This window comes from Diorhabda sublineata, chromosome 5 (assembly GCF_026230105.1).
Source record: "Diorhabda sublineata isolate icDioSubl1.1 chromosome 5, icDioSubl1.1, whole genome shotgun sequence".
NCBI lineage: Eukaryota > Metazoa > Arthropoda > Insecta > Coleoptera > Chrysomelidae > Diorhabda > Diorhabda sublineata.
The window spans coordinates 33,748,938-33,774,569 of NC_079478.1; the positions used below are offsets into that span (position 1 = coordinate 33,748,938).

General features: G+C 33.1%; 1 protein-coding gene across 5 annotated transcripts in view; it reads right to left on the bottom strand.

The window, feature by feature from the left end:
• Nucleotides 1-821: 821 nt before the first annotated feature.
• LOC130443897 (ral guanine nucleotide dissociation stimulator-like 1) overlaps nucleotides 822-25,632 on the bottom strand; it is an 82,735-nt gene continuing 57,924 nt past the window's right edge. For 3 of the 5 annotated variants that reach the window (XM_056778785.1, XM_056778782.1, XM_056778784.1), the window contains exons 2-10: nucleotides 19,403-19,516; nucleotides 16,429-16,685; nucleotides 13,368-13,523; nucleotides 12,295-12,439; nucleotides 10,609-10,895; nucleotides 8,852-9,210; nucleotides 8,252-8,622; nucleotides 6,457-6,703; nucleotides 822-5,589 (exon numbers count right to left, since the gene is read on the bottom strand). In XM_056778785.1, coding sequence (XP_056634763.1) covers nucleotides 5,450-5,589; nucleotides 6,457-6,703; nucleotides 8,252-8,622; nucleotides 8,852-9,210; nucleotides 10,609-10,895; nucleotides 12,295-12,439; nucleotides 13,368-13,523; nucleotides 16,429-16,685; nucleotides 19,403-19,516 — 2,076 coding nt within the window. In that variant the 3' untranslated portion in view covers nucleotides 822-5,449. The remainder of the gene's footprint in view (nucleotides 5,590-6,456; nucleotides 6,704-8,251; nucleotides 8,623-8,851; nucleotides 9,211-10,608; nucleotides 10,896-12,294; nucleotides 12,440-13,367; nucleotides 13,524-16,428; nucleotides 16,686-19,402; nucleotides 19,517-25,632) is intronic. The other 2 variants (XM_056778786.1, XM_056778783.1) reach the window with 1 other exon arrangement.

Consider the following 25,632-nt stretch of genomic DNA (forward strand, 5'->3'; position numbering starts at 1 on the left):
TTGATTTCTACGAATATTTCTATTGTTTTCTCTTTCTTTTTGTTCCTTTTAACGGGCGCTACGTTCCTTTGAGAAATAGGGCCTTCTTAGCAATCGACTGCCAATCCTTTCTGTCCTGGGCGTGGTGTCGAACCCCTAGCTGGATCAGGTCCGCCTCAATATACTCCAACCGGCGAAGGCATGGTCTCTCTCTCAGTCGCCGTCCTCCAGTAATTCCATACATGGCTGCGCGGGTATCGATCAGAAGGCATCCTCTCCACCTGTCCCAGCCATCTCAAGCGTGCCCCTCTGATGAACGTCACCAAATCTGTCTCAGCTCAGAATTCCACCGGATCCTCCACGCACCGTTCTCGCAAATGGAGCCAAAAATCTTTCGCAAGATCTTACGTTCCCATTAGTTCAAACTCTGCTCATTTATCGTTGCCATAATCCAATCTAGCATCCGTATATGACTACGAGACGGATTATCGTGAGCTTTGACCTTCGTGAGAGCCCTCTAAACTTGAGCGCTCTTTGGACTGTCCAGAAGTATCTGTTCTCCGCAGCAATTCTTGCCTTGATCTCTGTTGTCAAGTCATTTGTTTTTTAGTCAGAAGAGACCATCATCATTTGAAAAACGTTGCACCCAAAGTTTTCTTTTTCTCCATTACATATTTTTCGTCTTAAATTCTGGAAACTGGAAGGTGCAGTTTAAAAAACGAGCGTCCGGCTGCCGTTGCGGTCCCTACGAGTGGAAACGATCATTAACAATTCTTTAATTTGTCATTCACTGCATCTGACCAATCATCTCAGACTTTTGGGAGGAAAAAATAATACAAACGCCCAATATGAAGGTGTTTTATTAGAAAAATACAATAAAAATAAATCTTCTTGCAATGTTACAAAAGTATATTTACACTTTAAGTACCAATAGGGGTTACATAATTTTTACAAAAATTTATTTCCTTAAGAAAAAAGTGTCACAAAACACTTGGTCACTTGGGAAACAAATAGTCCTAATATGATAAAATTGACTTTATATAATCAGTACTTTACCACTACTACTATAGTACTTCTATACATCGACCTCAATTCTAGTTTAAAGCTAATCGTTCACTGTTCTATACATTCAAGATTGCCAATATTTCAATAGTGAGATGTTATATCTACTTTTCATGATAAAATGATACCCCACAGGACTCAAATGGAAGCGGGAGAGTTAAAACGAGACTCCTCGTTATAACAACACTTATTAAATGAATTTCAAACATTCCTATTCAATTTATAGTTTAAGTATACAATAAAAGTTATTACACTTATTGACTTTCAAATGGTAACTGTCAAATTTTTCTCCAAGAGACTCAATAGTTATTTATTGGTATTGGGTTAAGTCCCAATAATGCTCAACGATGAAGAAGTCCGAAAGAGATGGTACCCCAAGAAACAACAAAAGTACTGAACATCGTGATGAGAAACTGGGGGAGTATGAAAGTGGTCAAGTACTAATAATGCTCAACGATGAAGACGCCCAAAAGAAGTGTTTACACCAAGAAACATAAAAATACTGAATATCGTGATAAGAAACTAAAGGAGCATAAAAGTGAACAAGAAATAATAATGCTCAACGATGAAGACGCCCAAATAAGGTGGTTACGCCAAGAAACAAAAAAGGTACTATGTGAAAATAAAATTAGGAGCGATAATAGACATCACGAAGATGTCAAATGGAAGGGAGGTTACCAATTTCCAAGAGCTTTTGATAATTAAAAAAATCCTTTCCAAATGAGTGCTGCCTTTCCTTGCTAAAATAATGAATTATTGAGAAGCGCTGCTCAAGGATAAAACATGACAGTGACTGTTAATGTACTTTACTGAACCAAGATGTTCTATACGAGGGTTGCTACTTATATTTCTGGCATAGACAACAAAAACCGTTACCTACCAAAGTCTGATGTTTTTAATATCAAATTTGTGATTCTAAACTTTCAACAGAATGTTGTATGTCTAGCAAAAAAGGAAATTAAGTTGGAAGAATCATCTTTTAAAATAAGAAATAATTGAAAAGAGACTGAGCTAAAATAGAATCATCTTTTATAGAGATGCAAAGTGGATTTCTTAAAAACAGAAGATCATATGTTGATTATAAAAGAAATCATTTGTAGGATAATGGCAAGATCCAAACCAGTCTTAGGCTTGGAAAAAGCTTTCGATAAAATCCCACGAACGAAAATATGAAACAATTAAGAAATGATAGCAGAATGAAACGAAAAGTAAGTTAAAAAGTAGAAACATGCAATTGGAGATGATCATAACACAAGAAATGCAACTAACAGTCAGTTTGAGTCCATTATTACTATGTAGGAATTAATTAGAAGCGAAAAAAGGAAACCAAACCTATATATAATAATCATAGCAGAAAATCAGAAGGATCTACAAGAAAATTCAAACAACTGGAACCAAATATTAATAGAAAACGGAATGAAAATTACCAAAAAGAAAACCAGTGAAATGGTAGTGAAAAAAGAAAAAGAAAAATTGAAATGAGGTTTGAGGAGGAGTTTAATGGCATTCAAAACCTAGAATCATGTTGGAAGAAACAAAAAACGGGACTTAGAATTAAACAATGGAATAGAGAAGGCGAACAAGGTTTACTATCCATTAAATAAGAGGCTCGCAAAAAAAAATATAAACTCGCATAAAAAAGAAGATTTAAAGGTTGATCCCATACAAAAAGTCATAGAAAGAAAAACACTAGGATAATGGGGCCCACTACAAAGAATGGATAACATTGTGCCAGTCAAGAAAACTTCGGAAAGTAAAATTCCAGAAAAAATGAAGAACACGAGCAACATGGGACAAGGAAAAATCTTTAAAAAAAGGGAAGTTCATGGGTCGCGGCAAAAATTTGGTGCAAGACAAAGAGGACTGGAAACTTTTTATAAGGAATTTATTAAAAATTTCAATTAGCACTACACGCCCCACAGGGTTAAGAAGTAATATATTATATTTCTTTCAATTATTTTTCATAACTTTACACGTTAATTATCAAGAAAATAGACTTGATACCGAGGAAATTTATCATGTGTCTAAATGATTAACCAGCTTTCAAAGATAATCTAATATATAAGTTTTCAATGTTAGAGCAGAAACAACTAGAAAGCTCGACATACTTTGAGCTGTAAAGCAATTTTGTGGAAGTTTTACGTTAAAGCAAAAATGTAATGGTAAGTATTATAATTGAATTTGCCCAAAATAGCTCAATAATATATTATTTTTTGAGATATTAGTATCAATCGACTGAAAAGGAAAATTTCGATTAACTACTGAAATATCGGCATATAATTTATATTAACCACAGACACCGCACCAGATCTATAATATGTTATACATAGTGACATAATCTAATAGTAATACTTCCAATTTACAGTGCGTTTAATAATTTTGTTAAAATATATTTAAAAAATGGCACCATTTTTTAATACTTATTTGTTCGGAGCAAACGAAAAGTCAATAATTTCATCTACTCAAAAGTTATTAAATTAGTTATTTCATCAAATTTTGTTACAAATGTAGTAAAAGAGAACAAACAGTATTTCACAGCTGCTTTCTTGGAGGTTACCCAACCCTGATGGCGGTAAATTAATTAACTAACAAACTTCTTCGATTTTTTGAGTGGATCAATTATATGCCAGTTAGTGTAGTATTAAACACACTGTATATAAAAATTTAGCAGGATTTTTAATGAAACGCAGAGATTCACACCCGTAAATATATTAATACAATAACACTGATATCCATCAGTCCAACTGTAATTTATTTTCGATAATGATACCTCCAAAGACACAAAGTGAACCGAAAATTTATTAATCAGTCAAACTGCATCTAATCTACTTCTTTTGCAGTAAATTATTTTGATATATACTTAGGGGTTAATCGGCGTGTCTGAAGTAATCCAAATATTACATAAAAGCTGAAAGCACGTTTTATTCCGCTTCAAAATAATAAATATTTACTAAAAACAATTTAATTTGTTAAAATATATTAGTTCGACTAAAAATTACCACAAAATTGTGATGAAGAAAGAGTATTTTTGTGCTTTTATCACAGTTGTTATTTGTTTCTTGGATTTATTTGTCATAAACAGCTCACAAATATACAAATTTATACTAATTGACAAAAAAAGTTAACACCCTTGTTATTTCAAATTGTACCCGACCGATTCCTTTGAAATTTGGTAGAAATCTTTTTTATATCGCACTTCCGCTTAAATATTGTCATAAGTCAAAAAAAACTATCGAGTAATAAGTTTTTGAAATTAATTTTTCTCTTTACACATAATAATTCAAAAACTTACAAAGTTATCACAATAGTAACTAGTAACTTAACCCAGATTATAAGATTTCAAGTTTTCTAGCACCAATAGTACAACGAAAGAGATTTTCTAATTTGTTGACTTATGACACTATTTCAGCGGAGGTGCGATATCTCTCAATCGCGTTTGCCTTGGGTTTTAAAATAAAATACATCTTTACAGATTTAGAATTTTTCAAATTTTTTTGTTCCAGATCACTGCAAGGGTTGGAATCATGTCAACCAGGGTGCACCGTTTTTTGTAGCCCCCCACTTTTTCGACCTGTAATTTATTGAAATTGAAATTTTTTTACATTCTAAAAAGTCAATAAATATAATAAAAAAATGGATAGTAAAAATATTTTTCATTTCACAATCATTCCGAATTCTTTTAGCAGCAAATTCCAATGTGAAAGAAGACCTACTTCCCTTTGCTGTGATACCTTCTGTTATTATTTTATGTCACTGACAAATATATCTCTTATGTCAGTAATTTAGTGTTAAGTTTATTAAATCCTTTAGCCATTAGAATCTATACCATTCACCGTGGCCATCAATATCGCCTGACCTATTTACAATTGAGAAGGCCAGGGAAATAATTACAGGCTGAGAATTTTGTAGCAGATTTTAAAAGAGTCGAACTTAAGCCTAAAAGATATTGTTGAGTTAAGTTGAAAATATGATCAGAAGTACTTAATATGTTTTTAAAAATTACAGGTGTTTACTTTTTTTGAGTCAGTCAGTATATAAGAAAAAAATAATAGAAACCTGAATGTATCTGTTTTTCACAAACAATATTTTATAAAATGATCTATATCTTTATAACATATTACAATCCATACAAAATGAAGAATAAATTTTAGAAAACATTTTTTATATGAGAATAAAAAATGTATGTGAGGGATTAAGATCTGACGTTTATATGAATTTCTATTTATACCCCTAATAAATATTAATTTTGATTCTAAAACAATGTTTTTACCCTTTAGACAAATTGTCTTTTGTAATGTTCACCATTTTTAATAAAAATTTCATGAAAAACAGATACTATAAATAAAATTCACAATATCCCAAAAAAAATCACTATTTCGAATATCAAATACATTGAACTATAAAAATCTTATAACTTATATTTGCTTTTTGAGTTTTTCCCTTGAGTAGTGTCCTTTTCCTCGGACTTTTTAGGACGTAGGATGAAATTCAAATTGTACTGGGTGTTGACCGCATAGTACACATTGGAATTTGGAGGTAGAACCATTTCTGAAATTAAAATAAATTTTCAATATTCACAAACCAAACTTTACTTCAATTCATAATGTCTGTTTGTCTGTCTACAACAATGTTAAAAATACTGAAATTATTGTTATACTGTGGTCACCAACACAAGTTGTGTGAAAATTTGTTCTGTAATTTTTTGAAATATAATTATAATAGCTGGAAATTTCGGAAAAATTTGAAATTTCCGAGAGCTTTTATCGTAGATTGAAAAAAATCATTGAAATCGGATAAATTTTCGATTTTCTAGACCCAAAAGACAAGGTGACCATAAATTTAATAATCCTTACATCTTTAAATATCATCTTAGACAATTAGAATCAATCGAATATAGTCAAAACGTTTCTAAATAATTTTTTTTTGAGATTTGTAATACTGAATGTACTCCGTATTTATATTAGATTTGATTAGGAGTCATGAGGTTATGCAAACCTTCGAAATATCTTGACCTAAAGATTTTCTCGCAAAACCTCATTGTTTACTATTTAGGTAGCAAGGTCTAGAAAAACTTCACTACCTTCCTGGATGTTCAGGTACAAAAAAATACGAACAAAAGTGTCGCAGTTTTAATCCTAGGACAGCTTCACGATTTTAAATCAAATTTCTCGGTGGTAAACGTGACAAGTATTGTTACCTATTTTCCATAATTTTCACATTAAACGCCAAAAGATGATTCAAAAAGACATTTTTTCATACCTTGGGTTACATTACTAGTTACATTACTTTCAATATTAGTATAGATATGGAAGGTACTACTACTGAAATATTTACAACTTTTCTGGTTTATAATTAATAACATTTAATTAGATAATTACACTTAAAATATCAATTTTATCAAAATATACGACATACCTTTTTCTGGTAAAACTTGAGCTAACGTGTATTGATCCGGATTTCCCTCCAACCCTAATTTGTACATGGCGTTTCTGATCACTTGAGGCGTCCTTTCATTGTTACTCAACATTATACTTTTATAAAGGACTATGCCATCCGTTTCTACACTGTCAGTTTCGTATGTAACTTTTATTATGTAAAAATCCGGATTACTCTTCTGTGATTGGTTGCTTAATGTTCCTGAACTATTATGGTTAGGAGGTACCTACAACAAAAATGTTGTTTCAGTTAATGGTAACATAGAAATTAAGGGCTACATAGGAACATCAATGTAAAATCATCAATTTTCAATAAATTACAATAAACTGGATTGTTCCATTGGACACCAGCTTTAATGTTTGAATACCACATTTTTTGTAATTTCATCACCTCCTGAATTGTTTCTAATTACTTTTGGATTGCTACATGTTCAAAAACTGAGTTACTATAGTATTTAGACAATTTTATAAGAAAACAATCATACTTGTAAAGCCATTCATACACTATTATAGTGTGAAAGGACTATAATTAAGTCGAGGTATAAGGGAAACATCTAATAAATGTTTTTTACCGTACCAAATCGACTGTGTCAAGTATTTTTAATGATTCTTCTACTTTCAGGGATGTATAGTTTTAAATATTTTCTTTCCACCCTTTGAGTTTCAGTTTTTTTGTTCATCGTTCCACATCTGAATTGTTTTTAATTATTTTTGGGTAGTTATCAGTAGGAAAACTGAGCTACTACAGTTTTTAGACAAGTTCATAAGGAACCAATAGTATATGAATGGCTTTACAAATATGAAGGGAATATAATTAAGTCATAAGAATAAGGGAAACATCTAATGTATGTTTTTCACCATACCAAATCGACTGTGTCAAGTATTTTTATTGATTCTTTACGCTTAAATACCCCTTGTAGGGTTATACCGCAAAAATTATTTCCAAATCTACTTTCTGAGATGTATCATTTTAAATATTCTCATTCCACCCTTGGAGTAACATTTTTTTTTGTTAATTGATCCCCTTCTAAAATGTTTTCAATTATTTTTGGGTAGTTATCTATAGGAAAACTGAACTACTACAGTATTTATACAACTTCATAAGAAACCAATAGTATATGAGAGGCTTTACATGTAGGAAAGGACTATAATTAAGTCCAACAATAAAGTAAACATCTAATGAATGTTTTTTACTGTACCAAATCGAGTGTGTTAAGTATTTTCAATGATAATTTATACTTAAATAGCCCTTGAAGTGTTGTGCCACAAAAATCCTATTTAAATTTATTTTCTGAGGTGTATTAGTTCAAATATTCTTATTCCACCCTTTTAGTACCTTTTTTTGTTAATTGATCCCCTCCTGAACTGTTTCTACTTATTTTTGTATTGTTATATGTAGGAAAATTGAGCTACTACAGTATTTAGGCAACTTAATAGTGTATGAGGTCTTTACATATACAAAAGGACTATAAGTATTTCGAATAATAAGGTAAACGTTTCGTTTATGTATAAATTTCAATATTTTCTCTATAGAGTTGTTTCTGTTGACCAACTATGTATATAATTCTTAAATATTCCTCTACTTCTTTGAGCTACATAGATATGGGTCTTCTTCTACCTCCTAGTTTCCATTGGAGATTCGATCGAACTATTTCACTCCTTTTTGCACTGAGAGTATAACACCATAAATGTTGTATAAGCATTTTTTAAAAGCTACTCCTCTGTTACTAGTATTATTTTCATCGACAACTAATTAAATTAAAAATATCCCTCACCTGAAGTTTATTATTGGCGCTACCTGAATGTGAACTATTAAGTGACACATCCAGCGAAGGTAACGAGGAGTTACTGCTCGAGTTCGACATCTGAGACGGACTCAATTTTCTTTCCAAACTATTATGTGGTGAACTCGGTGTACTGTCGATATCGCAATAAAACTGTGAGCTATTACTACTTGAAGTACTAGCTATAGAATCGTTTTTCTGATGTCCCGATGTACGTCTTTTAGTTTTGGAATTATTGGCGTTGTTTGAAGGTTCGATTTGACAACTAAGTTGATAAGCTTCTCTATCATCCAATACTAGAATTGTATCGAACCATCTATCAAATGCCGGATCTTCGGTAAAATGATAAGCATTTGCGGCACCTAAACAGAAATGAAAAGTTTATTTATATAGGTGGACATTGTAGAAGAAAGTAGATGACATATGATGAAATTTACATAAAATGAATCAAGAGTTACTAGATTGATTCGAATCACTAATTGATAAGAAACTAAGAGTCAAAATATCTAAAGGAAATAAAACATTGAGATAGCTTTAAATTAATGACTTGAGAGTAAAATGACTGAAATGAAGAATGGATCATCTACTTACCTTGCAGTAACTTGATCTGAGCGAGAACCTCGAACTCCTTCCTCCTCTTGTCGAAATTAATCAATCCATCAGATATGGTATCCGGTATGGCAGTATCGATCATGGTGAGATCCGTCAAAAATGTACCCAAATATGGTATAGTTCCAAAAGAAATATTCGCTACGTGATGGTTTTGTTTTTGGAATACTTTTTGTAAATGTTTGTCGTTTTCACCGAAAGTATCAGCAAATTTGGCGGTACCTTCCCTCATAAGTAATTCCCTTTGTGTCATTTGATTGTTGTCTTCACTGAATATCCGTGCCAGTTCATCAAACAATTCAATTTTTTCTTTAGGAATAGTTTGCCAAGTTTTTTGTAGCCTGGATAATAAAAAATAAAATATTAGTTTTATTGTGTGTAGTAGTAAAATTTTGAATTTATATTTATATCAACTTTAGGGATATTTATAATTCATGATGATACTTGAGTTATTATACCACTAGCTAGTATAAGTACAGTTGCAGGCCAAATAACCAAAAATTATGAAGTTTATTTTAATTAGAGTCACTAAAATGCTGTATTTTTAACGGAGTTGGTACAATAACATCATATTTTCCACCTAAGAGCTTCCTAAACATAATCAGCATGAAATCCTCTTACATGAACTTCTTACAAACTTCTCATCTGTACTTATTGGCTGTCATGACTTTCTTGTTTATTATAACAAACTTCTTCTAAGTTTTAAATCGTCTTCATAGCTTACTCTAGGGGAAAATAGTTATGGAAGAAATTGTTTCAAGTCCAAATACAAAACATCAACTTGTCTGTAGGTTACTGCTCCATTCTTCGTTACCTCAATTACCATGTAGTACATCCAAGACATTAAACTCCTTGGTGTCTCAATAACGCTGAGCAAGTTGAAAGTTTTATGGCAAGCAGAACAGTAACTAATTGTTGTTTTACCCAATAATAAAATTTATTAATTTTTTCAATTAGAAAATCACTAAGCTGCTGTATATTTGGAGTAGTTGGTACACAAGATCATATTCTCTACCCAAGAGCATGCTAAACATGATCAGCATGAAAACCTTTTGAAAGAACTGTACAATAGGAACAATATGTGACTGTCATACTTCCCTTCTGTACTTTTGGCTCTGATGACTTCCCAGTTCATTATAACAAAAATCTCAAGCCACAAATAATCCCCATAGCTTACTCTATGAGAAAATAATTATGGAGAAATTGGTTCAAGTCCAAATACAAAACATTGATTCATCTGTAGGTTACTTCTTCGTTCTTCCAAGCTCCAAATCGTCTCCAGAGTTTACTCTAGGAGAAAATTGTTATATAAAAAATTTTTTCGAGTCCAGATATAGCATCTTGACTGGTATGTGAATAGGATATTACTTCATGCTTAAGAACATGGTAATTGAGGTATTGAACTTTAGAATATGGCCATTGACTCCATGGTAACGCACCTTCTAACCCTTTGAAGTAGCTTTCCCTCAAAGTGTACAATCTCATTCACTTGTATATGTTTTCCCAAAGCAATCTTTTTAATACCAAAGCAATAGCTTTGAAAGCGTGGTTTTTCAAATAGAACCATATTTTAAATGAATAAATTGCTATTAGACAAATTTTTAAATCACTGAGAATAGTTCCATATCGCTTTGTCAAAAACAATGTATCTTGATAACAAAATAAAAAAATTACTAGAAAGAATTCCGTGTTTGAATAAAAAGCACCCTCATGTGCCTATGGGGGTGTAGATATCTTACCTGTAAATGGGGTTACTTTGCAACCCACTAATAATTGATTTCAAGCTGGAAAAATTCTTGATGAGCCTCAATTCTTGCGCGATGTCTATCCACGTGGAAATAACGGCTGCTCTCTCGTTGAATCTTAAACTTGGATCGACTAGAATCGAGGATATCACTCGGAACGATACCGCGTTAAATTGGTTAACTGTAGCTAAGACGGTAGCAGCCTCGTGGGATCTACTTTTATCTCTTCGAGACCAAACAGCACCCAGGCATTGATGAGGTACTAACTTCTTGAATAAAGCCTATAATAAGAAGAGAAATTGAGTGAAGAAAGTAGAACTCAATACGAAAAGTGATTATTAACAAAAATCAAATTTTTCTGGGAATTAATGACGATAGTACTGTATATTTTGACGGTTATGTTCCTTATGGGTAGCAATCAACTCGATCTGGAGTAGTATCTCGAAGAATTGAGGCCATAATCGAGTTGCCTTAAACGGAAAATCAAAAAAGCAGCGATCCTCCCTGGTGGAATGACCGTCTGTCCAAGTTAAGTTCTGAAATACGACAGCTCTTGCATGGCTACACCAGGAAACTCAACTCAATACCTACAAAATTCTTCGAGGATAATGAGGGGTAAAATCAATACAACTTTGGCATTGAGGAAACCGAATGTCGCTAAAGATTCACTTCCAAGGAAGCGACAGTAAACAAAATGGAAAAACATAGAAAAGCTACGAGGGAAACTGCAGTAATGGCTAAGCACGTGTGCAGCAGTGAACTAATAAAATTGGTTATGAGCCCTTTTCAACCGTTCAAGTCGCCAGGAGCGAATGGAATCTTCCCTATATTTCGTGAAAGAGGACAGAAAAAAACTGCTCCACTTAATCCGCCTTCGTCGTAACAGTCTAGAGTTTAGAGAAGGTTGTCAAACGGATATTAGACGCGAGAGGAGTAGATGGGATAACCACCATAGGGATAGTACAAATACTAAGCCATTGAGTGGAAAACAGAGGGAAGGGAAATACCTGGAACTCGGAACTCGCACTATATATTAAACACCTTTAGAACAAACATGAAAAGAAGACTACCAATACGTATGGGGCAGTGGTTAGGTAGGTACAAAGACTGGCTTGCATATGTTCAACCGAACCAGTAGGTCATGCCCAACAGCTGCTGTAGAAGTGATCCTAAATCTCCCACCTCTCCTTATAGAATTGGGAAAGCATTATTCAGAAGGTTCAGAGAAGAAATTCACTAGGAAAAATAATGACCAAATTTAGGACATGTTTTAGGATGAAATACTGAGAAAGTTGAGCTTTGAGAAAAAGTACCTCAATACTAAGCTGTAGGAGCTATTAGAAGCAAAACATCATAATAGAAATGAACAAAAATGCCATCAAATTTTATACTGATGGCTCCAAAATAGCAGACAGAACTGACATAGGAGTTTATGGATTTAGAATCAAATATATAGCAAATTATAGCAAGATGGTATTCAAGTTTTAATTAAAAATCTGATGGCGCTATTTTACTTTCGGTTTCTGAAGACGGTAATTTGGATAACGAAACGTGGCGTCAGTTGGTGTAATTGTGAATATTAGTGTAGTGGCGGTAATATACAGTGTGTTAAGTATAAATATCATAAACTGATGCAGAATATCTGATTTAGCAAAAATGTTGATATTTTTTTTTACTTACCACATCCATCCTTGTGAGTTGTTCCGCAAAATGGCGTACAGGTACATCTGGTAATTTGTAAACCCTCCATCCAGCTGCTACTGATCGCATAGCAAACGCTGGAGGGGGAGCAGCAAGGGGGTCCACTTGAGCTTCTCTTGTATATCTATAGTCATATAAAAATATTATTTATTATAATTTTCGTATATTTTCTTATTAAAAGTGGATTTACATAGACAATTAAAATACATTTATCAAAGAGGATCAACTAACAAAAATAATATTCAGGAATTTCATTTTTATAGGTTATGTTTGTAATGTTACTAGGTGTCCTTATTATTTTTTAGATAGGATACAAAATATTTTTGGTAAAATTTGGAGTCATAAAGTTTAAATGATTCCAAAATGTAAATAAAAAGCTTTATACCAAATTTTCAAACTTTTTTGTAAAATTTGAGGTCATAAAGTTAATTCATTTCAAAATATAAATAAAAGGCTTTTATACTCAATTTTTAAATTTTTTTATAGTTTAATCGATATCAACCACCACAAACTATTGTTTTTTTTTGGATGTAAATAAACTACTTAACTACTAAACTAAAGTTGCAAACATTCTTTTAGATTGGAATGATGCTTTTTTGTTCCTTTATCATCAATTTTGATAATTACTCGAAGTTATTTTCATTTTTTTTCCCAAAATATGAAATAAAACAAAAAAATTGGTTCACTATGTGACGTCAAAAACATAACCTCAAAATTCACAACGTTTTCCTTTTTACTGGGCACTAAAGGTTGATTTATTTTCATTATATGGTTCAAACTTAATCGAAAACCGTTCAGGGTCAGTTACGCTCATGCGCAATACTAAAATACTGAAATTGGCAGTTTATCTCAGTATTTTGTAAATATTTTAAATTATCATTTCCAACTGGCACCATATTCTGTACGTTTTATCAATATTAAACTTAAAATTTAACGATGCAAGTTTTATATCAGATATTTCGAATAAAGATAATTTTGATATGGAATTATTAATCCCGGAATCAAAAATGCGAAAGATTTCATTTTCACTAAAACAGTTTCTTATATCGTACCTTTCTATTCTATGTCGTACTTTGGCATCCAGCTCAGTAGAAGGTAGATATTCTTCACAGAAATGTAGCAGCTGACGAAGGGCGGAATGATTTGGCGGATCTTTGAAATCTTCCGGGTAACTGTCTAGCCATACGTGTAAAGCAGAAATTAAAGTTCTGCAAAAACAACTTCCTATTAACTGATTAAATCGTAAATCTTATTAATTAATTAATCTTATTAATTAGTTTTGAAAAGTTGAATGATGTCAAATTGCTAGTATATATAGTACTTTAAAATTGTTTATAAAAGAATAACTATGGCAAGATATGTGAAACAGGAGTTGGATTAGGTGAAAATTTTAAACAAAACGAAGAATATATATTAGATAGCAGACAAAAGTTATTAATGCCACATGTAGTGATGCAGGACTGATAAATTTATCAGGAGAAGTGATACTGGACTAGGCAACTCACTAAAATATTTTATTCTAGGCGAGGTAGCTTACTAGTGATACTGTATCTTATAAGAAAATAGTGATTCTCAGTTTGGCAAATTACCAGAAATTATACTGGGCTTGGCATCTTACCAGAACAAGTGATATTGTCCATGGCAACCTACCAGAAATAATACTGGGCTTGGCATCTTACCAGAAGAAGTGATACTGGTACGATAAACTTAGTAGAAGGTATGATACTAGGCTAGGCAACTTACTAGAAGCGATGCTGGACTGGGGAACTTATTAGGAGATATGATACTAGGCTAGGCAGCTTACTAGTAGTGATACTGATCTTGAATCTTACCAGAAGTGATAGTGTGCTTGGTATATTACCAGAAGAAATAATACTTCGCCTGGCAACTTACCAGAAATGATACTGGACTTGATATCTTACCAGAAGAAGTGATACTGGGCCGGGAAACTTAGTAGAAGGTATGATACTAGGTTAGGCAAGTTACTAGAAGTGATACTAAACTTGGAATCTTACCAGAAGTGATAGTGAGCTTGGTATCTTACCAGAAGAAGTAATACTAGATCTGGAAACTCACTATAAATAATACTGGGCTTGGCATCTTACCAGTAGATGTGATACTCACATAGAAGGGATACTGAGCTTGGCATCTTACTACAAATTATATTGGGCTAGGTAATTAATCAGAAGAAGCGATATTAGATGCATCATGTATTTTAGATACCCAGAGATAACGTAAGACTTAGGAGGAGACTGGAATATCGCTGGAGTAATGAGTTTGGCATATATGTACAAGCAGAATGGAGAAGAATTGTAAAAAATAGGAGAAGTTTATGAAATTGGGAATATGAAAAGTGATATTTGCTCGGTAGAATAATAGAGAAAGGCAAGGAATACCGCTTCTAGTAACTGAAAGGGGGAAATAGGACAGTTTCTTCTTTAAAGGAGATCCAGACCAGGACGTGATGAGGGTGTTTTTGGTGTCCAATTCAATGATGCCGATAACTTATAGTGCTCCAAGGTCGTTTAATAGATTTCAAATAGAACAAATGATATTTCGGCGGGGTATACTACATACTAGATGATTTTCGTTAAGATTCCGCAACAGTTTCTCAGCTTCGGAATCAAAACTGTTTGAATTGTAAAATATTGATGTTGCTTTGTATTTTAGAATGTTTTATCGACTATAAAATATTAAACATTATAGAGCACTCAAATGTTATTAATATCTGGTCTTTATGAGGGTAAACATTTTTTTAAATAATATAAATTAATATTAACTGTTAATTGTTATTGATTAATTACACCTGGTTGCTAATTTTTATTTGCTCGTATTTTTGTAATTCATTATCGAAACATTCCAAGTTTCCTTTTTAAACATAACCTCTTATCAGAAAAAAAAACGTATGAGTCACCAAATTAACTATTAGTTTTATCAGATAGTTGCCGTGAAAATTATTTTGTAATTCCTGGGACAAATATGTAAATGATATATTGAAAATTCTGTTGATATTGTCTATGAGACTACAAATCTTGCTCTGGTGATTATAGCAAAGCGAAACATATTGGTACACATCATAATATCAATACGATTTTTTCATTTTCACTCTTTAATTGGAATTAGTTGTTACAGATACCGGTCGTCCAGATCGCGGCGCGTCGCTAACAGAGCCCCGTTTTTAAAAATTTCTGGTAAATCTTCTATGCCGTTGAACGATCGGTAACGGCGAGTTCAGAAATTGTTGTCGAAATTCGTAAATCATTTTTAGACGATATTTTTTTATTTCTATACCAATAAATATAGTCGTTAATAGAAAATGAAAAATTATACCGCTGGGCTAAAGGATTTAAGCCCAATAGCGGCTTAACTCATCGAAAAATTCCATTTTTCCATTTGAATTACACAGAAAATATCTATTTTGAGTAAATTTTTCCGTTTTTTTTCCAAAAAACCTTTTCTAAGGTTTTCGAAGAAAATTAAATTCTTCACAAAAATATCTGTTTGGACAAAGACTACAGAACCACTATTTAATTCTATAATTCCATATAATGTCAATATGATTTTTCCATTTTCACTATACAGAAGTCGGCATTAGTCAGGCAACAAATTTGAATTAAAGGAAAAAAAAGCGGCGTCAAAATGAATTTATCAAAAGGGTTTTTAAAGAATTTCTGGTACGTCTTCGACATTGTTATACGATTCGGTAGCGCGTCGGCAACAGAGCCCGTTTTTAAGAATTTCTGGTACGTCTTCGGTAGCGAGTTCGGAAATTGTTATCGAAATTCGTTATCCGCGTTCGAACGCAGACACGACGTAACAAAAAAACTCTATCTTGGAGAGTTAACGCGACGAACACGTGTTATCATGATACAGACACAACTGTCTAAAGCACGAACATGCCAATTATGGAAAAATTAAAGGCCAAAATATTTTTTCTATAAATCTAGTTTGAATACATTATAGAATCTAAAAGTTTCTATAATTTCGATGCAAAAACAAACAAACCGCATCACAAACTTCAACAGAATTTATAATAATTTCTAATATATTAATTTATAATAAAATTCAAGAAAATAATGATAAATATTTTCGATTAGTCCTCGTACAACTTACTTCCGATGTTGTTCGTGTTGATCCGGTTTTCCGTTTTGCGTTCCGGCCAATTCGGCGTACCTTTCCAACAGAAGCTTCAATACTTCTTTTGGTGTAGAGAAACTCCTGTAAGTTGCCAGAAATACATTAATATAAGTTGTTTCGAGTTCTCCATCATCGGTAGAAAGAGCTTCGACTAATTTTTTCAAAGTACCGGCTTTAACAAAACGTACTCGAACCGTTTCCCATTCTAAGTGGGATATTTCATCGTCGGAGTCCTGTGAAACGAAAACAAATATATGACAAGTATTTTTATCGACATACTTTATTAGTTTCGATAGTATTCTAAGTAAAAATATCTTAAACTGAAGCGGTATACAAAATGAACGCGAACAAGACGCCGATTCGCTAGTAAACATAACAGGAAGTTAATCACCAGAAAATGATTTCCTTATATTCTGTCAAATTTTAGTTTTCTTGTATACAGCCGACTGTTTTCTTCGTAGATTCTCATGAGCACATACAAATTCTATCATTCTTTCACTAGGAAAAGTCATTTTTCAAGGTATCTGCAACTACAAACTACACTAGAAAAGTGAGGTTAGGTTTTTAATTTTCAACGGCGATCAGCGCGTAAAAAGTAGAAAGTTAGTTAACTAGTAGTAGTTGTAGAAACCCTGAAAAATAACATCTCCGAGTGAAACGCTGATAGTTCACGAGGGTTTATATAACAAACAGTGGCTAGATACAAAAAAAATTTGGCAGAATATTTTTCCCATTTGAAAATCCCATGACAAGAACTCGTGATTAACTTATTGAATATTTTGTTGGGTCTCTGCTCAATAAGTTCCAAAGTTGGTCATATAAACCTCGATTTATTCATGAATATTTGAAAAATTCGTCCGAATCTATTTCGTTCAATTTAAAATATGTTGTAGTAAAGTAACTGTGAATATTTCTATTCAAATTGAGGGGTTTCACCCATCAACGCCGTGTCAAATAACGCCTTGTATATATTTTCTCTACACATTTCATACAGTAATAAGTCGCGTGACTAAGAAAAACACATTTTTTTGCCATAAATCGTTTTATTCATCAATATAATCTCCTTCGAGAGCAATACAATCATTCCAACGCTTCTCTAACTTCTCGACGCCGTGTTTGTAGAAGGATTTTTCTTTTGCCTCAAAATAGGTTTCAGTTTCAGCAATTACTTCTTCATTTGAGCTGAATTTCTTACCGGCAAGCATTTTTTGAGATCAGCGAATAGCCAATAGTCACTGGGGACCAGATCTGGACTATACAGTGTGTAACAGTTGTTTTTTCTCTTTGATTTTTCATTCAAACGAACCAACAACTCTATGTAGCATTCGCTATTGACTGTATCTCCCTTTTGGAGATAGTCAATGAACGATATTCCATGCGCATCCCAAAATACTGAAGCCATAACCTCTCCAGCTGACTGTTGTGCCTTTGGCAGCTTCGGATGTGGTTCACAGGTTGCAGTCCACTTAGATGATGATTGTTTTGATTCCGAGTGAAGTGATGAATCCATATTTCATCCATTGTCACATATCGACGCGAAAATCTGATTTATTACGTGTAAACTTGACCAAACAATGCTCTGAATCATCAACACATTGTTGTTTTTGATCGACTGTGAGTAAACGCGGCACCCACTTTGAAAAAAGCTTTCTCACGGTCAAATATTCTTGCATAATTGTAAACTCACTGCCTTCTGATATCTTTATGGCATCAGCTATCTCACGCAATTTCAATTTACGATAAAATATAACCAATTTGTAGACATTGTCGATATTTTCTGGAGTAACCACCTGAATTCGACGTCCAGAACGTCAACCATCATCCGTGTCTGTACGACCACGTTTAAATTTAGAAAACCGATAACGAATGGTTTTTTTCGAGGGAGCAGATTCCCCAGATTAAGACCTTTGAAACCATTTCTGAGCTGGTACAGTATTGTTTTTTCATCAAGAAACAATGATAAATTAATACACGAAATTGTTTCGAAAATAACAAAAGTAGCTTCACTTAAATGGCTGTCGCTTTTTTCTGTCTAATCCAAATGTCGTGAAATTTCACTCATAGTCTTTTGAAAGTTGGTACTTCATAAACGTCATATGGATTTGACACTGGCAGCGCCATCTGTGTGCCAGTCACACGACTTATTGAGCGATGTAATATATAATACAAAATAATTCAAAATCGTTGATCAATGTTCAAATTTCTTTATTTACATGCACTTTTAAGGTTATGTTTACTAGAGATCTAACGGTCTAAAGGTCTAGAGCGAGTCATGCTCGCGTTCATTGTGTGCACGGCTTAAAAGTAATTTCATAGAATTCTGTTCAAATTAGAATTTAATGTAGCGTATCATTTAAAATTACGCCAGTACAATTGGCAATTAAGCAAGTTTCCTGTTTATGTAAACTAGAAAATATCGTGATGATGAGGTAACATTGTTATTTCCATCTGAAAAAGGATATAACAAAAAAGTATCAAGTCTATAATATCATCTGTTCAGTATCTGTAAACACATTAATATTCATTACATAATTTTATGGAATTATATCATTGTCAATGGCAATGCCATCCCAACGATTCAATTAATTACAAATATATTCGTATAATCGCGTGAAAAGTTCATTTACGAGGGACATTCTATAAGATAACGGTCATTGTACATCCACCATATTCGCCTGATTTAGCTATGTGTCTTCTTCTTGTGGTGCCGATCATCATGGCAATATTTATTCTGTCAGCAGCAATTTGAAAAGGTTGAGGGGAAGTTTTATCGAAATAAGTTCTAAGATTCTTAAGCCTGGAATCCGAAACGTTTCGTCTAATGGTTCGAAGCCATTTTCGCGCAATGACAACCCGCCTTTTAGTCTTTTGTAATTAAAGGTGCTACTCGCGAATCATCTCTCACATATTTTATATTCCTAAAAACTAATAGAGTCACTAAAAAACTTACTGAATGCGAAGATGACAAGCTTCTTGTAGGTCGATGGTAACGTACTTTCTTGAGGTAAACTGTGTAGAGGGCGCCATCCGCTTTCTCTTCGCCCCACAATCGCCATGTGGGCTGCTGGAAAAAAACGAAAAACTCATAAATAACAGAGAATCGTACAAAACGATTCAATAAGAATAAGATTCAATTAGACTATTACCCTTAATTTGTATCTGTCACTGTCACAGAAATATCAACCTGACGAAGACAACATGAAGACTCCTCCAGGATGCCATGGACGTGAAGATCAGCATTAACGCAGTGAAGTATTCTTCATAAGGAAGAGGAAAATATCAACAGGAACGTACAAAAATAAATATACCATCAAAGACGATTAACTGGAAGTTATCTTAGACCAAGGACTAACGTTCAAGGATTACGTGGATTATTTCTTAATGAACAAAACGAGAAAGGTAGAAGGACGACAGGACCCAGTAGATTTACAGGAAGCTGGATCAGATAAAGATGCAAGAAAGCTTGAATGACACTGCCGGAGGAGTACCAACCAACATCCAGCTGAGAGACTATACCAGGCAAGTATGTGCAGCAATAAAGATATCAAGAAGAAACAACCCATGAACAATCATCTCTAGTGGGGACTACTCTGAAGAAAATATGATAGTCGGATAAGCCCATGTAGGTCGAAAAGAAAGAGAAGTTAAAAAAAATGTCGATATCTTTCTTTGAGAAGTGTCAACTGATCAATGGGAGTCTGCAGATGTTAAAAAAGTCAAATCAAAGTTACAAATAACTATATTCCCACTTGAAACTATCATAAAAATTAGTTAAATCGTAGTAAATAGTCCGGTCAATTTAGACAATCGAAGTTACATAAATTCCCACCAAGCTGAAAATTAGTAAAATTGTTTAAAATATGATTAAAAATAAAATTTCAAAATTCCTCACCATTCCAAAATTTTGTCAAAGGTAAAAAAAATGAGTTTTTCGTGATTTTCAACAAAACGGTAAGTTTGATCATAAAAATACTTCAGACTAAAATTGTACATCATAAAATTATCTACAAAAAACGCATCAATACTTTTTTTTGAACGAGTCACCGTTTTTTAGATATAATGATTCAAAAAGTTGTAACAAAAAGAAGGCCTATTCCACAGGTCAAATAATGAAAATTAGCAGAGATTGAAAAGATAAAAACGTTTTAAATTAAAAAAAGTTGTGAAATTCAATCGTCCGAGTCGTAACTTTCAAATTCTTCTTCTTGTCGCCTCGTTGGAATCAAATGGAGGTAATTATACACTTTCACGGTCACCTGGTTTTTTGGCTCTAGAAAATCGAAAAATGGATGGATTTTAATGATCTTGGTCTCAAAATGTTCCATTTTACGGCGGATTTATAAAAAAAAATAAATATTTTTTACAGTTTCATGACTTTAAATGCAAAAAAATGACTTTCTACATATCTGTACCTTGAAACTAAAAGGGCCAATGTCTATTTTCGTCAAATGACAGGAAACCCAATTTAAATTTGAGGAATTGGTCATTTTTGCATTTCCAGTAAATAACTTTCGCCGTGACAAAATATTTGAGTTTCAATGATCTAATAATAAGAGGACTTTGGTCCTTTTAACAATTACTATATGTCGCATCCTGAATTCAATTGTGCATTTAACTCAAATTTTGAAATTTTGGACATTGGCCCTTTTTGTTCCAAGGTACAGATATAATCCTTCGTAACTGTTTCTGACGTTCGTATATTTTTTTTCGCAATTTACATAAAAAAATGAATATTTTGAAAAAAAAAAGGTTTTCTACTATTTAAGGTTTAAAACTATTAAAAACCGCAAATTCAGCGACTACCCCCGTGTTTTTCATAAACTCGTCGTAAAATGGAACATTTCGAGACCAAAATTATAAAATTTATCTATTTTTCGATTTTTAATGGTCCAAAAACTATTAACATTGAAGAATATAGTACGAAACTATTCACGAAAATTGATTGTTTTCCATCGATCCTATTTTAAGCTATAAAAACTGAAAAAATCATTCTTTTTGGATTTTTTTTTAAATTGTTTATCAATTTATGTAGAATACAAAAAAAAATATAAGAACTTTATCTGATAATGAGATAATTTTTTGTAAAGGATTATTTTGCAAAACCGTTTTTTATTACGATTTAAAACAGTAAAACTATGAGAAATTTTCATTCCAGCTATTTCTACTAATTTTTTTTATAAATCCGCCGTAAAATGGAACATTTTCAGACCAAGATCATTAAAATCCATCCATTTTTCAATTTTCTAGAGCCAAAAAACCAGGTGACCGTGAAAGTGTATAATTACCCAAATGGATCCTCCACTGGTGGTGATCCAATATTAGAGCCTTGACAGTGTGAACATGCCAGAGAACAAAACAGTCAGACTTTTTGCAACAACATTTAGCACTACATCTCTTATGCAGCTGCAAAAAATTGTGTGTGGTGGGAGTATAATATGAACGGGTTCTAACGTATTGTTGACCAATTCCAACCCAACTCCAGCTGATAACCAAGCCACACTTGAACTTGGTTTTATACCCGAATAAGTTGTTGACGAGCAGCAACTGAGTTCGGAGCAAGACAAGCCAATTGAACTCGTTTTTATACTTTTAGTATTTTTGACTAAACAAGCATATCGATACTTATTTAAGCAGGTAGTTTTTTTAGGAGATCCATTCATAGAAAGAAGAAAGCGAATGCCGTTGGTAAATAACTTTTTGTCGAGTTGAATTATTGTTTTTAAAGACTAAAGCACATTGAACTAAATCTTGTTTTCCTGTAAAATGCAGATGTCGTGTTATCCAGTTATTGCGTGTAAATATAGTACATACATGATTTTGTCACTTGTCCAAAAGTAGATAAACTTTTTGATGAATAGATTAGGTTTTAAGAAGAAAATAGTTTTTTCAGTTGGAGTTGCAATATTTTGACGATTACAACTTTTCGAATCATTGTATCTCAGAAACGGTGGCTCGTAGGAAAAAAAGAATCGATACGTTTTTTGTAAATAATTTTATGATTTACAATTTTTATCTAAGGTATTTTTTGATAATACTAACTGTTTTGCTGAAAATCACGAAAAGCTCAATTTTTTCACCTCTGACCTTGAATTAAATATTTTCCACGCAAGGGAATGATGGGGAACTTTAAAATTTTATTTTTAATTGTAGTTTAAACAATTGTATTGATTTTCAGCTCGATGGGAATATATGTAGCTTCACTCTTATTTTTTGTTCTAATTTGACCGGACTAAAATACCCAAAATAAAAAGGTTAAATCAAAGACACCTTTTAAGATCACACTCGTATTTTTGTAAAAATAAAATTTATTTACTGGATAGTTAATTGATATTTAATTATATCCCTTATCGTTTTCAAATAACTAAGTTAATTGCTTTTGTCCCTTATCTATTTTCGTGGTTTTCTGGATATAGATGACCTGATTCCGGTGAGTATTTCATTGTATCCGAAAGGATTCATCGTCCAGTCCTTTTCTATTTATATATTGCGAAGTGGTACGATAACAAACTTCATCTAATTTAGTATCGTCCTGCGTAAATGGTCAATAACTATTTGAATAACAGACTACGTACATACGGATGTAATTTATTTACTAAATAAATGTAATCACCAAATCTTGACATTGTTGCCGGATTTAAAAGTGAAATAATGCAACCTAGTTAACTTTAAATAATTTGTAAGGAAAAATAAACAAATAAACTGAATTTGTGTTGTTAATATAGCATATGTTAAATTACGAGGATAGTCCCAAAAGTACCTTATTTTTCAACGGGGCACAAAATAATCCGAGGGAACTAAAACTGGAGAATAGGGTACATGGGGTAGGAATTCAAACTATAATTCGGGTTATTGCAAAACGGATGCCTGAGCTGGTGCATGGTCTTGATGAAACAACACTTTTTGTTTGGTTTCTTCACTGAAACGTTTGTATAATATTCGCCGTTGATAGTTTTTCCCTTTTCAAGATAGTCAATAAAAATTATCCCACGCGCATCTCAAAAAATCGACGCCATGACCTTGCCTATAGATGGAACGGCCCTCTTTGGATCCACTTCTCTCTTTTCAGTCCATTGTTTTGTTTCGGGTGTGAAGTGATGGACCCATGTTTCATCTATAGTTATGAAACTTCTGTAAAAAGTTTCCCAACCCTCGATGAAAACAACTTCACGACGCTGTTCATCGTGAGCAAACGCGGCACGCAGTTTTCTCATGTCCAAATTTTTAGTTAATACACGATGTCCGGCACTTTTTGAAATTCCTACTTTGTCTGCTATCCTGCTTACTTTCAGTCGACGATCATCCAGTACCGGTTTGGGGAGTTTCTTCAACATTTCTGGAGTCGTCACCTAATTTGGTCGACCACTGCAATGCTGGTCTTCGCACCACCGAACTCTGCCACCCATTATTTTATTGAATGAATGAAGATTTCTTCTTGATAACTTTATGTCCTTCAAAGTCTATATACTCAGTGTAGCGGTGGATCCAGTTTTCATCTAAGTTATGAATCGACGCAAAAACGACTCTTTTTGCTCAAGGGTCTGGGAATTTTTCATTCAAAAGCGTATTTGCTCCAAAGCATTCATTCTTCAGTCAATATAAGGCAAATGCGTTCTTTTGACAAACCTGAATCCTCTTCTATATCTCTAACCTTAATCTAAAGTTCGTCTAGTACCATTTTGTTAATTTTTTCGATGAGATCGCTGGTTATACATTGTCTGAGGAGTTGTTTTGGCTTTTCAGCCACTATACCTAGGAGATATATTGTACAAGACTCTATATCTTATACTTTTCCTTCCAAAGTACGTTGAATTCCCCAATTGGCTATGTTTCTTGGGTTTTGTGTCCCATTTCCCAAGGTGTTAATACTACTCCTTCAAGGTATTCAAGTCTGTTTCAATGGTTTAAGGCCATCGTCATATTTTTCCATTTTTCCGGAAACTTTTCAGACGCCCCTCGTATAATAGAAATAAAAACCAACTATCGAAATAAAAGAAGCAATAAGGTGGTTTGATCGAATACATTTTTCCCACTGGTTTTTATTAATAAAAAAAAATATTTTAAATATTAGCGTTGAATCTCATTTTTCACTAACTACACGATTTCTATTTATTTTCTACTCAGGTCAAAACTGCTTTCATGCACCCTTGCTTATACGTGCTTATATCACGCCCACAGTCAGTGTACGAAAAATATATTTATATATATATCACTGATATAGACCACGAAGCAGGTCCTGTTCTAAATGATAATCGAAGCTAAAGTCTGGCGGATGCGTTGGGTACTTTTTCTATTTTTTCACTGTTCACCTTTTTTTTGACAAGTTTACATTAAGTTATGACCGTTTTTATAGACAATTACTAATGAGGCCTTTTTCTAGGAATCGAAGGAAAGTGATGGTGATATATAAAACGACTTTCTGCCAGCAGAGAAGTTAGTAAACAGTTTAATGTCATAATTGGGATGGTGAAAAGTAGATCAAACGGCGAATTTTAATAAATTAGATAAAATTTTAGTGAATAGTGTGTTAAAACTTAGTGTGAATAAATTAGGTAAATCAGATATACGCGGGTCTATGAATTCAACCCAACTTTTTGTGATTGAAAATTGTTTGAATAAAAAAGAACATTACAATATTATGTCAAAAGTCACGTCAAAATTGAATGTAGCTCGACGGAGTTAACTGGATTTAGCTCAATCCTAATGTCTTTTCAGGTGTAAGGCTAGTTGTAGTTGCGTCATTAGCTGGACCACAAACTCGAGCCACATTAAAATCTTAGTATCAAATCACCAGAATGATAAATGCGCCATACCAAATTGGCTGATGTAGAGAAACGAATTGGTGCGTTACATCAGATTTATCCTGACTGGTAAACAGTCCGGGGTCAATAGGTCAAAGTAATTGCGAGGTAAATTCACGATCTTACGCCCTTGCTTATTTAATCTACATCAGCTGTGAAAAAAAACTGAGAGGTTGGAAATCAAACGCAGTTACCGACAGTTACATCGACGATAATGTAAATAACTGCTCACAAGAAGTGTTACTAAGATTACGGAACTATGTTCGTTAAAAAAAGACCAGAGTTGTTCCAGACAGAAGACTGATTCTTCCACCATGACGTTTAATAGTTGTTGGTTAGTTTACGCTGCCCCACGCATCTTACTTCACTTGACCTGGCCTCG